The following is a 16,014-nucleotide window of genomic DNA, read 5'->3' as shown; positions in this document are numbered from 1 at the left end:
TCAATGCGTCATTTGTCACCGTGTGCTTAGTTGTCAGAGCGCTCTCAAGATGCATTACAGAACACATACAGGAGAAAGACCATTTAAATGCAAAATTTGTGGACGTGCCTTTACTACAAAAGGCAATCTAAAAACACATTTTGGAGTTCATCGAGCAAAGCCACCACTTAGAGTACAGCACTCGTGTCCCATTTGTCAGAAGAAATTTACAAACGCGGTTGTTCTTCAGCAGCACATTCGTATGCATATGGGTGGGCAAATTCCAAACACGCCACTACCAGAGGGCTTCCAGGATGCCATGGACTCAGAGCTTTCCTATGATGAGAAGAATGTTGACACACTGAGCAACTTTGATGATGACATTGATGAAAATTCTATGGAAGAGGACCCGGAACTAAAGGACACGGCAAGTGATTCATCCAAACCCCTTATCTCTTACTCTGGGTCATGTCCTTCTTCACCACCTTCTGTGATCTCCAGTATTGCTGCTTTGGAGAATCAAATGAAAATGATTGATTCTGTCATGAACTGTCAGCAGCTGACCAGTTTAAAATCCATAGAAAATGGATCAGGGGAAAGTGACCATTTGAGCAATGACTCCTCATCAGCCGTTGGTGATCTTGAAAGCCAGAGTGCAGGCAGCCCTGCAATGTCAGAGTCTTCTTCCTCCATGCAAGCTTTGTCTCCTGTGAATAGCAACAGTGAAAGTTTCAGATCAAAATCCCCCGGTCTCAGTAACCAGGAAGAGCCACAAGAAATACAATTAAAGACAGAAAAACCAGACAGTCCGCCACCCACAACTGAAAATGGAGGCGCATTAGATCTGACATCCACCAACCCAGGAAGACCGGTCATCAAAGAGGAGGCTCCTTTTAGTCTGCTGTTCCTGAACAGAGAACGTGGTAAGTTTAAAAGTACTGTTTGTAATATCTGTGGCAAGCCTTTTGCTTGTAAGAGTGCATTGGAAATTCACTACCGCAGCCATACTAAAGAACGTCCATTTGTTTGTACAGTCTGCAGTCGTGGGTGTTCCACTATGGGTAATTTAAAACAGCACTTACTGACGCACAAATTAAAAGAGCTGCCTTCTCAGTTATTTGAACCCAACTTTACTCTAGGTCCCAGCCAAAGTACTCCTAGCCTGGTCACCAGTACAGCACCTACCATGATCAAAATGGAAGTGAATGGTCACAGCAAGCCGATCTCTTTGGGTGAGGTTCCCTCGCTTCCAGCTGGAATCCAGGTTCCTGCTGCACCACAGACAGTGATGAGTCCGGGGATCACCCCTATGCTGGCACCCCCCCCTCGCCGGACTCCCAAGCAGCACAACTGTCAGTCGTGCGGGAAGACCTTCTCCTCAGCAAGTGCACTGCAGATACACGAGCGCACCCATACCGGTGAAAAACCGTTTGGTTGCACAATCTGTGGTAGAGCTTTTACCACAAAGGGGAATCTTAAGGTAAGAGGCCACATGAAACTGTAAAGGCTTGGGGAGGGGGGGTTAAAGAGCACTGCTCTTGAACTCAGCAAGTTTTAGTCTAAGCGTTTGTCCCAAGGACAGGTGAGAAGGGAGCTTCAAGGAAATGCTTGCTGTACTGTGGCAGTCACTATGCTTCCACCATGTGGATGATAAGGACTGGAAAGTGGCAGTGATGTGAACTTTTAAACTGGTCCCAGGTGTACATGCAGGCATGTTGTATTTCTGACAGATGCGATGGCACACCCAGTCAGCTGATGGACGTGTTCTGAGAATTCTCGTGGACCATCAATGCAAAATAACCTTGCTATAAACCAGAAACACAGAGCTTTCTCAGCTCCTTGGGTGCCCCCCCAGTTTCTATTTTCTATTCTACTTTGCAGCCATTGCAGAGTAGAAAGCTGTTTCTCACAGATTTAGAATGGGTTACTACAGGACTGATGGCTCCTATTCCTGCCATTTGGTTAACCATCAGGACACAGCCTGGGGAAGACATTTTAAATGTCCTTTTTAAAAATACTAAACTTAGCAAATTAATCAGTGCTTCTGACACAAGATAAAACATGAAAACAGGATGAAAAAAGAAACAGGGAAAAACCACCCATCTCCTAGTATGTATGAGTAATGCCCTCGGTAATCTTCAGCACATGAGGACTTCCAGCTTGCATGTGAAATTGTCTAACCCAAGAGAGTATGTACCATTTAGTCTTGCAGCGCTCTTTGTTTTCACTGAGAAGAAGCAAATGCACATTGAAAAACTACTATGGAACTGGGTTTTCTTTGTGTGGGCTGACTGGACCTTAGAACTCTGTTTTTACTGGAGTTGTTTTTTTTTCAATGTGAATTAAAAGGCATTTTTTTTAAAAAGCAAGCGCTACTGTAAGTAACAGCATTTCAGGCTAGACGCCTCACCAGAATGCACTAACTTGGGTGTGCTTCTTGTCCCTGTTCACTCTGCAGGTTCACATGGGGACTCACATGTGGAATAACGCCCCTGCACGCCGTGGCCGACGCCTCTCCGTGGAAAACCCCATGGCTTTGCTCGGTGGCGATGCTCTCAAGTTCTCCGAGATGTTCCAGAAGGATTTGGCAGCTCGGGCCATGAATGTTGACCCCAATTTTTGGAACCAATATGCTGCAGCTATCACTAATGGACTTGCTATGAAGAACAATGAGATTTCTGTCATACAGAACGGAGGCATTCCTCAGCTCCCAGTAAGTCTAGGCGGAGGCGCCATCCCGCCTCTAAGTAACCTTACCGGTGGCATGGACAAAGCTCGCACGGGCAGCAGCCCTCCCATTGTCAGTCTGGACAAAGCAAGTTCTGAAACGGGAGCCAGTCGTCCATTCACCAGATTTATTGAGGATAATAAAGAGATTGGCATAAATTAAAAGCATTCATTCCGAATAACTGTTGGACCTCTACTCGACACAACACTTGTCCTGTTCCATGTACAGCTTTTGAAGCTAAGCATTAGTTTCCTGACCTAAATGCATAGGTTCCCTTTAAAGTTTTACCCATAGCAGAAATACATAACTTTGTGGCTGCTGAAAAGTTGTCTTGCAAGATCTGCATGGTACTTCTTTCAACAGTGAGTTTGACTGTTACTGAGAACTTTGACACCTTTTAATTTAACAGAAAACAAACCAGTCATGGGATAACTTCATTAGAAACAGAAAGAGGCTAGTCTACATTCACTTTGCTTCTTACAAAACTTACTATCACCTGAGAAAGGGGGGCTTCATTATGGCATTCTGTCACACTTATTTGCTGGTTTTGTTCAAATTAGTTAGCAACTTGGACAATGTTTTTAGGAATCTTAATCTTAAATAAGTGATTTAGTACCCCAATGCTGTGTATTATTACAGTATCCTTGTCTGTAGTATTTATAATGTTAAGATTATGCGGGTAACAGACAATATACTAGCCCCAAACTTAAATGAAGCTTTTGTACTGCAAAATACATCTGGCTATGTGATTTTTCTTTTTTCTTTTCCCTTTTTTTGTTTTTTTAAGCAAGTTTTGTTTTACTATGAATAAGTGGTTTCTTTCAATGCAGGCAAAATTGTGAAGTTTTATTGGGAAAGATAGCATGCTTTTCATGTGCAAGTACCTGTCAGTAACAAACCTTTTTTTATTTAAATATTTGTAGCTGCTATGTGGACAGTTGTTCTATTAAATGAAAAAAAGAAAAATGTAGTGTGAATTTTAGCTCAATGATTGGAAAACAAGTTACAGACAAACCTTAGCACCATATATTATTCACAACATTATAAACAGTTGTGAGTAAATATTCCGTGTTATCAAAGCTGTACAATAAAAAGGTAATGTTTGTATAATGTGGTTGCAAACTCTTAATTTATACTATTGCACTTTTAGTATTTTGTATTAGGGAGGTTTGTCTATAATTTGAAATTGAACAAAGATGTAAACTATTTTATAAATAGTACTTTGACTTAAGGAATAAGGAGGAGGACCCTGTTGCAGTTTATGTTTTGTTTTAAGCTCAAACAATGAGAGATCTCGATCAACTAAGCAGAAGATTGCAGAGAACTGTCAGATCCTTAGGAAATACAGGGACTACTGTTTCTTAAATGGAAATGATTCATTTAACTTCTCTATGATGCCCACATAAAAACGTGACCACCCCGACAGAATTCTGATACATTTATCTTAGAAGTGTGATATTAATACAAGTCTAGGATAGAGGAAGAAGAACATTATGTAGGTTTAATTTTCCTGTAATCTGTTCTGTCTCTTTCACACATAACCATGAGAAAGATGCTGACTCCCTAATAGCAGTGGGGACAAAAAAGAGAACTTTTGGGCAGCGTGAGCAGTAGTAACACACAAATGCTCTGTATTTATTTCCAACTGTCTGATTATCTTTTCAGATTGCTCCAAAGCACAATGTACTCTGATTAATCAAATATAATTTTACATTGATTGCGTTGTTGGAATTATGCTGAGTAAACAATGGGAACGGTTTCACTCATAAGCTGGGGATGCTGAGGAGACTGGGGCTTAATCAAAACTTGAACAGTAAATGTTTTGTGTACTACCTCATTTTTGTGCATTACAAGCATGGTGGAGTTGACACTCTGAACTTCCGTCCAGCAGAATTGCTTGAGGGACATTATGGGTAGCTGGGTAACAGCGCAAGGAGTTTTATGCCCCTGAAGAACAAATCAGACAGTGAGGTCTTCTCAGTTGAGACTGGAAAATAGGACAATCTTTCTTATAAAACAGAAACCATTACTGTAAGAGGATGGACTATTTCTGCCATCATGTAATGGAGTGAAAAGAGGTTCAAAGACTTATTAGCTGTTTGTTTCTGTTGGAAATGAACAATGAACTCTACAGCTCCATTTTCTACAATGATGAGATAGAAATATATAGATATAAATATATATCTATATCTGAGCAAAATTATATATCTGTAACACCTCTACAATATAACAATTTTTTTGCCACAGTGTGTGGGTGGTTAGGGGTGTTTTCAAGCGTTAGAAAAAGAAAACTGAGGTGGCTTAATGTTGCTGTATTTCAGCAATTGAATGTTTTTTATTTATCTGTGTAATTTTTGGTGTGACTTTTTTTTGTTAGTATTTGGTACCATGTAGTGTTATCTCTATTCCCTAAAGAATGTGTATAACTTAAAAAAAAGGAAAAAAATTAAAAAAAAAAAAAAGAAAAACAGAGAAGAAAAAATGAAAAAGATAAAAAAATATGTAAAGTGTTGTAAATAAGACGGTTGATGATGGTACAGTAAGACTGACCCCATTTTGTATTCAGGGCTAGGCCATTCCTCTCTGCATGGTGAAGAGAGACACTATTTTTATACTGTGATACCATGTAGGGCTAGGAGCCTCCCTGAAACAGCTGGGAATTGTTACCTAGATCCAATATTTTTTATTATTAAATCTTGTTGGCTTGACACATCTACTGATTGAAATGGATGTCTTAGTCTAGGTTACTATTTTTGTCATATGGAATTGAATAAAATGCAGGATGTAATATTATTTCTGAATTGCGTTCCTTGATTACTCTAATAACAGAACAAAATATGAGACTAAGGTCACTTGTGGTAGATTGGTGTCAATGACTTCTAATTGTTGCATCTGAAAATCAGAGGAAGGTCGACACCGTATATTCAAACGTTTTTCTAATTTATATTAACAGTGTAAAGGGATAGAATTATTAAAATCTCTTTTCCAATGAAAATAAATTTTAAAAACATTTATCCCAAGGTAGTAGAACAAAAATGGCACTAAAAAAAATATTTTTGAGAGGGGAAAACAGACTTCGGAATGACTACTGTTTCAAATTGACTGCTTTCTGAACATTTATCCTGTACTGTCTAATGAAAAAGCCTCCTTTTCAGGTTGTTTAAACATCTGCCTAATAGTCACAATACACTGCATGATAAAATTTGTGAACAAATTTATCAGGAGCAGTTCAAATTCTAAAATACAAAAAGGAAAGAAATTGATAACTCGCATCCATTCATTCCAAATGACATAACCTATATGTTTAAACCCATGGCTTTGTTTTGTCTTTTTTTCCAATAACCTCAATTATCAAAGCATGTCTAACTTTATCCAAATTTTTTTTTTTCACATTGATTTAAATGAAAGTATTTACATTCTTAAGGTTAGGCATGTGGTTAAGTATCTCCTGCAAAAAAACTGTATGTTTGAGTAAACTCCAAGCTGTTATATTCCGATGGTGAATGCCTGCTGCATTTAAAACAGACAAAAGATAAATAAAAGAGAAAAATCTGTATTAATCATTTTTCAGTGGCCTTGTTATGCAGATACTGTGTTTTATAAGACGAACCCAAAGAAGGTATGAGTTTCCTCAGGTGACTCAACAACAATGATAGATTTGTGCTTTTCTTCCTCCGTGCACGTCCCTGAGTCTTGCTGAGAGAAAACATGATATGCAAAAGAGAAGAAAAGCAAAGGAGAGCTGATAACTATGTTTCTGTTCAAAACACAAGAGGAAAATTACCTGCTTTCCCCTCCTCCCCCCAAAAAAAGGATGAAAGCAGAATGGTATCTATTTTTAAATATGTATGGGTTATTTTTTTTATCATATGAAGACATTAAAAAATAAAATATGCTACACAGATGAAAATGGTCAAAGTCTGTTGAATTACAGATGTTTAAAAATAGAGCAATGTAGGAACTCTATATATGATCAGAAAAATTGCCTGTTATGATTATTTAAGGGGAGCGTTCCAGCAAGGCTTTCAAACCTTTCACTTCCATTTTTCCCAAGAATTATTAGAAAAGGAGCATTTATTAAATGATTGAAATAATTAATTGATTGAAATAATTTAAGTTTTAACCTTTTTCTTTTTTTTTTCATTTTGTATATATTACCCCTCCATATATTATCTGTTTCTTTACCTGTTTTGTTATTTCTCTTTTGGCAAACACTTTGTTTTTCTGAAGCTGCATTTGTGCTATATTTGTGTTGCCTTTAATTTACTTCTCTGCATGTACTGCACCGTTTGGAAGATAGTGTGGTTTATTTTTTTCCTTTTTCTCTAATTCTGCAGAGGTCAAAAGAGCTGCCTGTTTTTTACGTCTATGTGTAACACTAGCATAATGAGTGATGAAGTCTTCAGTGATGTGATCAGGTATGTGCATAGCTCACAGGATTTGCTGACAGACATGCCATTCACACTCCTTCCTGCAAATGAAGGCATGAAGCTCATTAGAGTTGCTGGTAGAGGGCAGCCACTGATGGGCAGGAGGATGGAAGTCCCAATCCTAACTTCACTCTGCCTGCTTTTACACCCCTGAAGCTCTATGGCCTTTAGTGGAGGTACTCCGGGTTTATTCTGGTGCAAGAGGGACTGCTTCCAGGTTCAGATGTCTTGCTTTTCTTTACGCATTTTCAAAGCAATGGCTAGCTATACAGAGTATTTTATAGTACATCTAAGCAAAAGCATTCCGGACTTTATTTTTCAAAAGAGGAAAAAGAGAATACATATATTTTAGTACATTCCACAGGCTTATCCCAGTTTTAAAGGAGGTCCTGAAAGCTGAATCTAAAAAAATATATGGCTGTGCCCCTTAATATATAATTGGATGTCACCATACAGCTACTGAGTACTCACACAAATGAGTAAAATAGCCTGTAATTTAATTTATGCATAAAATTAAAAGAATGGGAGACTCTTGCTTGCTACAGGTCTGCTACACAAGGTATGCACTCACAGGGAAATGCCTTCCCTTTGCAGATATCAAAGGTATCAGCAGATTTACAAAAAGAAAAATATGTGTTTGTGCATGTCACAGGACCAATGTATAGTACCTTATTTTTTCAAAGGGAGAATGTCCCAAGTGATTGACAAAGTGACAAATATGAAAGCCAACAGCTTTGGGCTGTGCCACTGTCATTTTTAAGGATGTGGGCAAGTTCTTTATTCGATTAATATTTTGCTTAAGAACAGCATACTTCTGAGGCCTCCAGGAATCAGGAAATCAGGCCTCCCCTTGCAGCATCAGCTAGCACCTTGTAGAATTGAGATGACTTGCCCCATCAGTAAGATGGGGTAACACTTTTGTACCTACCTCACAGGGGTGTTGTGAGGAATAGTTTTACGTTTGTATAGTGTTTCAAAAATGGAAAATGCTTGGTATTATCACTGATGTTAGAGACTCTACAGTACATGTACTATTATTTATTATTTGTACTCCAGCAGTACCTATGAGCTCCAGTCAGGACTGAGGCCTTATCCTAAATGTTGTACACTCACCTACTTGGGACTGACACAAAATTTTACTCAGCAACATTTTTCAATGGAGGTATTTCATTATCAAATGCCTATTTGATTACTAGAGGGTTTAATTCAATTACTTAGGTGTTCAAATTGAATATCAATTTTAGGCTATGGCAGAGAATTATCTGGTATCACATTTTGTTTTGAGCTTGTATTGATTTTCAGAAAAAGTGCACCAATTTTCTATGGATACTCTACAATCAAATCTTGCCATCAGTGGAATTCTACTGTACTTTTTGCTATTAAAGCTAAACATTAAAATACATGTGTGTGTATACATTATTATACACCAATATATAATATATATACCTGTAAACATGTATGTTTTAAATTTCTTTAGCTGCTTAGATTAATTTCAAACAGTGTGTGGCATATTTTGCTCAAGCATTGCCCATTTCAGATGCAATTTAAACATCATTAAATGGTGTTGGCTCTCAGTAAAGATATAAAAACTGGAAAACATGACAACAAAAGACATATTGTTGCTATCATATATATGAAGGCTTGTAAGGAAAGTGTCTAAGTCTCAAATGTATTAAAAAACCTTCAGTAAGTCATAGAAGTCTTTACTTAGATTATGTTGAAATAAACTACTATATCAGAATGAGATCACTGTATATAAGTATGTTAAAATGAATAAATAATTCCAAAGGTAATGCTTGCTATCATTTGAATGTTGAACAGAAAGCAATTTGTTTCCCAGATTGGCAAACTATAGTTAATATTTTTTTTACAGGTATCTGATTTACAATACCGTGTTAAGCAGCCTCTTTAGCATCTGGTCATGTGCTAAATATATTGGCTCAATTAATTCTATTGATAGTCTTGGATTTTTTATTTTATTTATTTTTATTTGATTATAAGGAAAGTTTTTGGTTTAGTTTTGACTGGATTGTCATCAGTGATGTTAATATCACTGATTTTACTCAGGCACATCATGGAGTAAACACATGAGCAACAGTGGGTGAATCCAGTCTAAAGAATGTCTCTTTCTCTGCCTTCTGGGTATTACTGACAACTCTTCATCACCCCATTCCACGCTGGTTACCAGCCAACACGTTGTAGGTTGTCGTCTCCCTTGTGTGTTGATCAGCACTCGTGGCTCAGACAATTTTGTTGAAGGCTTGGCACTTGTTCTGCTACAACGCACACTTCATATGGGACCTATACATAGCATAAATAGTTTTATGGCAGGCTGCTGGTGGAGTAGGGAAGAGAACACCTCTGCTGGAAGTTGTATGTCATTGCCTGTTGTGTGTGGTGAATAAAATGGGCACATACAAGGATGTGGTCATCGGGAGGTTTCTATCATACTATACAGATATATATATATATACATATATTATACTCTCAAAAATGTGCTTGATATAGGAGGATTGGTTTGGGTTTGGTTTTTAAAACAATTGTTGCAAGAGCAGATATGAATACATACCTTACACAGGGGAATATACATTTTCAGGTAGGAGTTTTGCAGGCAGAACTTGATTGGGACCTGCCTTTTTTCTGCCCATTTTCTATTAAATGACTCTTCCCAACACAGTTTTCTAGATAACTTCACAGTTAGAATTTAGTCCTTCAACTAGGTTTTAGTCTGCCATTCTCCCTTACTTTTGGCTTACTAAAACCAAAGGGCTTTATACTAAGACATTACCTAATGCTTCTAATGAGTAACAGAATCCATTTTCCTGTGAACTTTTGAAATTTTCTTAAAAGAAAATTCAGTTAAATCTTCAAACAAACTCTCATGTAACTTTTGTGACATCTATTCCAATATTTAGCCACAGCCTGGGCCACTCTGTAGTACTTTCACTTATCTGTGTAGCCCAGTTCTCCACAATCTGCCCTTGGTAATGTAATGGCATGTGCCAACCACTATTACTCGTTAAATGGATGTTTTTTCAATGTGTTGTCATGCAACTTATTACAATAGCTGCAATTCCAGCCTCATAGAAGGTAGATTAAATGAGCCTGGCAGTCTCTGCAGCCTACATATTTTCTCTCCTCCAAGCCTATCTTCATGAAGTAGTTTACCACCGTGTTCTCTGTGATAATGTGTCTTCTGATTCTTTTCAGCAAAGTAGTGCTGCTATGTTTATTTCTTCGGTTTCATTGTCTTTCTGTACATGGCCATGTTCTTCACATGTTTTCCTTTAAGGTACTGTTAGATTTGCCCAGTACACACATCTGTCCTTGTACTATGTTGAGATTAATACTTTTTTTTTTTTATTTTGGGGCCAGGCCATATTGTCCCTACTCATATCTCCCCCTAATTCCAATTAATTTATTTTGCTAAGACTATGGATAGAAGATACTGCACAGTGAAGCAAAATTCGGCACCCTGGAGCTTTGAAGAATTTTAAAATGTTTGTCCAGCTGGGATTACTGCACACTTACATGTTGAACACTCAAGCTTATTTACTTCAGCTCTTGGGCCTGTTATACATGCAACTAGTTCCACTCTTAGTTCCTTAATGCCTGGAAACTCTTTCAGGCTAACCTTGGTCTTCCATACCTTTTAAAAATAACAGCATAATACTTTTCCCAAAAACCTATATCAAAACCCCATTTATTTAGTGGCTAATGTTTTCTATGCAACAAGCAAATTGTAATAAGGAGTAATAAAATTTTGCTATTATTTCAACGAAACAACTCACATATAATGCTGAGATGGAAGAAAAACTCAGATGAGTACCACAAGGAGCCTTTTCTTCACAAGTATCTTTGTAAGAAGCTTTATCTCTATATCTCTACTGCAAAATTGGAGCAAAATTAAGAGATCACAAGACCATATGATAAGCAACCAACATAGAGATCATGGCAATGGTAGTGTTAAGCACAAACATGGGCACAGTACCAGAATTAAGCACAATAGTAAAATATAAGAATTTAAGATACTAGATTTTAAAAATATACATCATAAAGAAACAGAACCATACCTCTATGCAATTAACAATCGTGAGTTTGGTTTTTTTACAAGGATTGATTTACCTGAAGTCAAGACCATCTGAGGGAAGCCAAGCAGTGTGTCCATGGGTTCAGCTTCTTGTTAGACTTAGGAAACACTTATTCAAGTTCAATTGTTAAGGCTGGGGAGCTCCTGAAACCAGAAATATCATCTAGTCAATGTTAGTGTGTATGAATGTTGCAAGTAGATTCTCAGATTACCCCTACTCCACAGTCTCAGAAAAAAATTGAATATTCATAACTTCTAAAGCTTACCATAGGTCTCCAAAGGAGGAATGAAAATGACCCTTAGCACATCCTGATAAATGCAGTTGTGAAAGTACTAATCTTTTTTACTCGGCAAATCACTACAGAATCACTACTGATTTACACTGGTATGGGAAAAATGAAAAGGCTTTAGTGACTGCATCATCTCTTTTTCATCAGAATGAGACACGTGTCTCTTTTCTTAAACCACAAATTTTTCAGTGCACTTTTTGTAGTATATATCACATACTCATTGGTACATACTGGAACAACATGGGATAATCAAAGTATATCTATACTTCAATATGTCTCAGACCTGCTCCCCTTCTAGAGGCCGCTTGTCCCAGCAGAAGCTGCATACGTATAATTTCAAACTCTTTCACTCTCTTGGAAGAGGACAGTTACATCCAAAGGGGATATTGATATTGGCCCTTGCCCCCCAGATCCCACCTGGATATTGAATGGGAAGGTGTCTCTCAGCCTGTATCAAAGCTTCCTGTGAATATGTTGCAGTCTGATAGGGCAATTCCTGGCTGCCTTCCCTGGTCCTGGTTGGCTCAAGAAGACCATTAAAGCCTATGAGGACAAACATTTCTTTCCTGAGGAGCAAAAAAAGGAGTTAGGTGGAGTCATTTCCTATCCTGCTTTTACATAGCTGTGCTTTTGAAGTAACTGGAATGGACTCTATCAGACCACTCCATTCAGCATCTTCCTCTCTTGCCATTAGGAATTTGACTCATAGCGTGTGATTTCATAGGTCACGTCTCATGCTCCTGGGAAGCTGGACTTCCACCAGCTCTTATGTGCTAAAAGTGAATTGCTCCTTGTTGAGTTTCCAAGGAGGTTCTCCGGATTCAGTGAAGCTGCCAGAACATCTTTTAGCACCTGTTTATTCATTATATTATCTAGTTATGTTATCTAGCCCACTCTTATTCCAGCATAAGAATGTTATTCATGGTTATTCAGGAATAATATTTCCTGAATACTTGTGTAGACAGAGTAGTCCCTTAAGTAATGAGTTCAATTAGGCTAAGATACACTATGTAGCAATTCAATAACTAAAGTCCTGGGAGGTAAAGGGAGAAGAGGCTTGCCAATTGCTTACACACAGTATGCTGGATGACAGCTAAAGACTCCGTGCTGTGGCATATTTGGCACATGCTGGCCTTCAGTTATGCCTAGCAACTCCCAAGGTTTGAGCAGTTCCTTACTAAGGTTTTAATCAAGGAAAAAAAGTAGCATGGTGTGCAAATTAGTAATACAACAGGCTGCATTTGAAGTCTCTTTGGGGATGTTCATTCTTACAGAATACTGGCATCCAAGAAAATCAATTTATCTTCCATTTTTGCCTAAAAAAATGTCAATAGACAGTTTAATTTAGCAATTCACTATCCTGAGCACAGGGTATTGGATTCAGAACTGTAACTTTAAAAAAACACTCTCAAAACTTGAAATGCATAAAATTTGACAGATTTCAATTAGGAATTACAATGGATTCAGCATTTGGTCTGCATTTCTCATTTCTATTTTTAAAACATTTAAATATTTAATTTAAGATGATCAGTTATCTGCATTTTAAATGGGCTAAACATTCTACCATGTTCTTGAAATAACATACCTCCACTATATATTCTTTTGAGAGAATAATATATTGCAAAAATGCCCAGAACCTTCTTTGGCTCTGCTTGTAGTCTAGTGAGATTACTCTTCTCAGTTTCCCTTTCAGGCTCCTTTTGAGAAGCCCTGCAAAATGTTGCTCATTTTTAGAGAAAATTCCTGCAAGGTTTAAAACGTACTTCAAGTCATTATAATGACTATTCAAATGAAAACAAAACCCAGAACCTAGCAACACTACATGAAAATAATATGGAATTGAAAGATTCCTATGCCAATACCTCTGAGTCATCTGCTTTTCAAGCTCCTGGTTTTGTGATAGCAATGGGATTCTGCCTGCCAGAGCATTAAGTATTCTTCTGCAGTTTCTGAGGAGGTGACAGCCAGTCAAACCTCTTGACTGCTGCTGGTGTTAAGTCTTCAGAGGCTTGAGATATTTATAGAGATTTCTTAGCATTGATTTTTATGGAGAATGTTATAATGTAAATCTTCACTCAAATGCTTCAAATGAATTACATTATTATAATTGTCTTGAGCCACAGAAGCAAAGGAAAACTTAAATAAGAGCCAAAAGCAGATTTCAGCTGCTGAAATCATGCCACAGCTTTAGAATCTGTGCTAATGTGTGTGATATGCCATCCATGGTCTACAAAGGTTAGAACTTGCCCACTGGGTTAGAATCCTTGAGCCATACCATACCTGATTGCTGATTGACCCAGTAAAGGCAAGACCCTAGCAGGGTATTGGAAAACAAAAAAAAGCCCTTGTTTCTACACTGCAAGACAGAGATTTGAGTGTTCTCCTGAGCACTTAAAGTTAATGTACAGTAGTTTTCATGATTAGAGCATTACAGTAGAGCTGAACCTCTGCCAGGGATTTCAATATGGATTTTTTGTTCTTTGTTTTTAATTCATCTATATGCCAGTTCATTAACTTGAGCTAAGCTTTTCTCAGTTTGTATTTGACTTCTGCTATCATTATTGTTATAATTGGCTTTTGTCCATGCTATTTTGTACACTGGCAAGTTGTACTATTCTGTTCACAGGATGTATTACTCAATAACTAGTTGTAATGTAACTGAAAACATTCAGAGAAATCACAAATACCCATCACATTGCTGGTTTTAATTTTTAAGATGTCAGGTACTCCTCTAAATTCTTAGCTTTGGCTGAAAAGGGTAGATTTGTCTCCATTTATTTCTTTCCATGTACACCTATAAGTAAGGCACAGCCACTAAAATGACCATGTAATTGGTAGCTGATTCTCTCTTCTAAAATTCCCACTTGCTTGTCCCTGAATCTGAAGTTTGTATTTCTCCAGAGTGGTATAACCCCATTATATAGTCCTCCATGAGTTATTTTGTGGTTTATATGTAGGAACTGAGATTAAAGCTTTTTTCCTCTCAGAATGATTGGGAGATTTTAGTCACTTATTAAATCGTTGCTACCAAAATGACCAGAAAAGGTTGCAGCAAAAACTGGAGTCAATAACTATCATAAAGTCAGGAGGGAGGGAGGCAGGAAGGCAGGAAGGAAGGAAGGCAGGAAGGCAGGAAGGCAGGCAGGAAGGAAGGCAGGCAGGAAGGAAGGCAGGCAGGAAGGCAGGCAGGAAGGCAGGCAGGAAGGCAGGAGGGCAGGCAGGAAGGAAGGAAGGCAGGAAGGAGGGAAGGAAGGCAGAAAGGAAGGCAGGCAAGAGGGAAGGCAGGAAGGCAGGAAGGCAGGAAGGCAGGAAGGCAGGCAGGAAGGAAGGCAGGAAGGAAGGCAGGAAGGAAGGCAGGAAGGAAGGCAGGAAGGCAGGAAGGCAGGCAGGAAGGCAGGAAGGCAGGAAGGCAGGCAGGAAGGCAGGAAGGCAGGAAGGCAGGAAGGCAGGAAGGAAGGAAGGAAGGAAGGAAGGAAGGAAGGAAGGAAGGAAGGAAGGAAGGAAGGAAGGAAGGAAGGAAGGAAGGAAGGAAGGAAGGAAGGAAGGAAGGAAGGAAGGAAGGAAGGAAGGAAGGAAGGAAGGAAGGAAGGAAGGAAACTGAACTGTTATGTATTTATGAAAAATTCTCTTTGTATATAACGTCTTCAAAAAATATGAGACAAAGGTAATACACAGTGCATATATATTTTATGCAGACTGCAGGCTTTTCATTAACTGTTTGATTTTGCTTGTATGCCTTCAGACAAACTTTACTTACAACTTATTCCTTGTCTTCAGTATTTCACACTCTAAAAATCACTCATTTTTAATTATCAGCCCTATTTTTGCCTCAATGTCACACTTTAAAGCTCTAATTGCTCCACTGCAATAAATGTTGTCCTATTACAAGTTACAGTAGTACAGTAACAAATTCCATGAGCCCATTCTGAATATATAAAATGCATCTCAGCTAAACAAAGCTCTAATCTAGGATCATCACCAGCACTTCAGGACTCATTGCCTGTGTTCTGACGTCATAAAATTGGCCTTTCAGCCCTACTGGGGGCTCAAATGTTGCTGCAACTGTAGTAGACCGTATATGATGGATGTGTTGTAATTTGGCTTTATTTTCTTTGAAGAAGCTGGGTGGACTTACTGAAGAAAATTCTTGAAATGCTGCTGAACAGATTCAGAGGTAGACAGAGGATGGGCAGACCACTGGAGTCCAGCAGAGCCATTGCAGATCTACTCTTTCAGAGACCAAAAGGCTGAATGAAAGGCTTGGAAGCAGACAGCCACACCTGAGGGGTGATGGAAGAAATATCATAGGGGTGTAGGAAACTCAGCAGACCTTTCTGCTTCTCAGTTGGTGAACTGTCTGGGATGATGGTCACATCTAAAAGGCTGCTGTAGGCAGAGAATTGAGTGTAACACAGTCAATTTTGTTCTCTCTAGCTCCTCTAAGGATATTTTTTACTTAAAAGCTTGTTTTTTAAATTAAAGCTTTTATTCAAATAA

General features: G+C 38.3%; 1 protein-coding gene across 4 annotated transcripts in view; it reads left to right on the top strand.

Moving 5' to 3' along the window:
* Window positions 1-15,765, top strand: part of SALL3 (spalt like transcription factor 3) — a 32,676-nt gene extending 16,911 nt beyond the window's left edge. For 2 of the 4 annotated variants that reach the window (XM_058833525.1, XM_058833524.1), the window contains exons 2-4: window positions 1-902; window positions 1,119-1,459; window positions 2,438-9,132. The exon at window positions 1-902 is cut by the window's left edge. In XM_058833525.1, the coding sequence (XP_058689508.1) occupies window positions 1-902; window positions 1,119-1,459; window positions 2,438-2,869 (1,675 nt within the window). In that variant the 3' untranslated portion in view covers window positions 2,870-9,132. Of the gene's footprint in view, window positions 903-1,118; window positions 1,460-2,437; window positions 9,133-15,638 lie in introns of those variants that run through there. The other 2 variants (XR_009277018.1, XM_058833526.1) reach the window with 2 other exon arrangements.
* The last annotated feature ends 249 nt before the right edge of the window (window positions 15,766-16,014 follow it).

Source organism: Poecile atricapillus, chromosome 2 (genome assembly GCF_030490865.1).
Source record: "Poecile atricapillus isolate bPoeAtr1 chromosome 2, bPoeAtr1.hap1, whole genome shotgun sequence".
Taxonomy (NCBI): Eukaryota; Metazoa; Chordata; class Aves; order Passeriformes; family Paridae; genus Poecile; species Poecile atricapillus.
The sequence above is the reverse complement of the archived record's forward strand: the minus strand, read 5'-3'. Positions and strand labels throughout refer to the sequence as shown.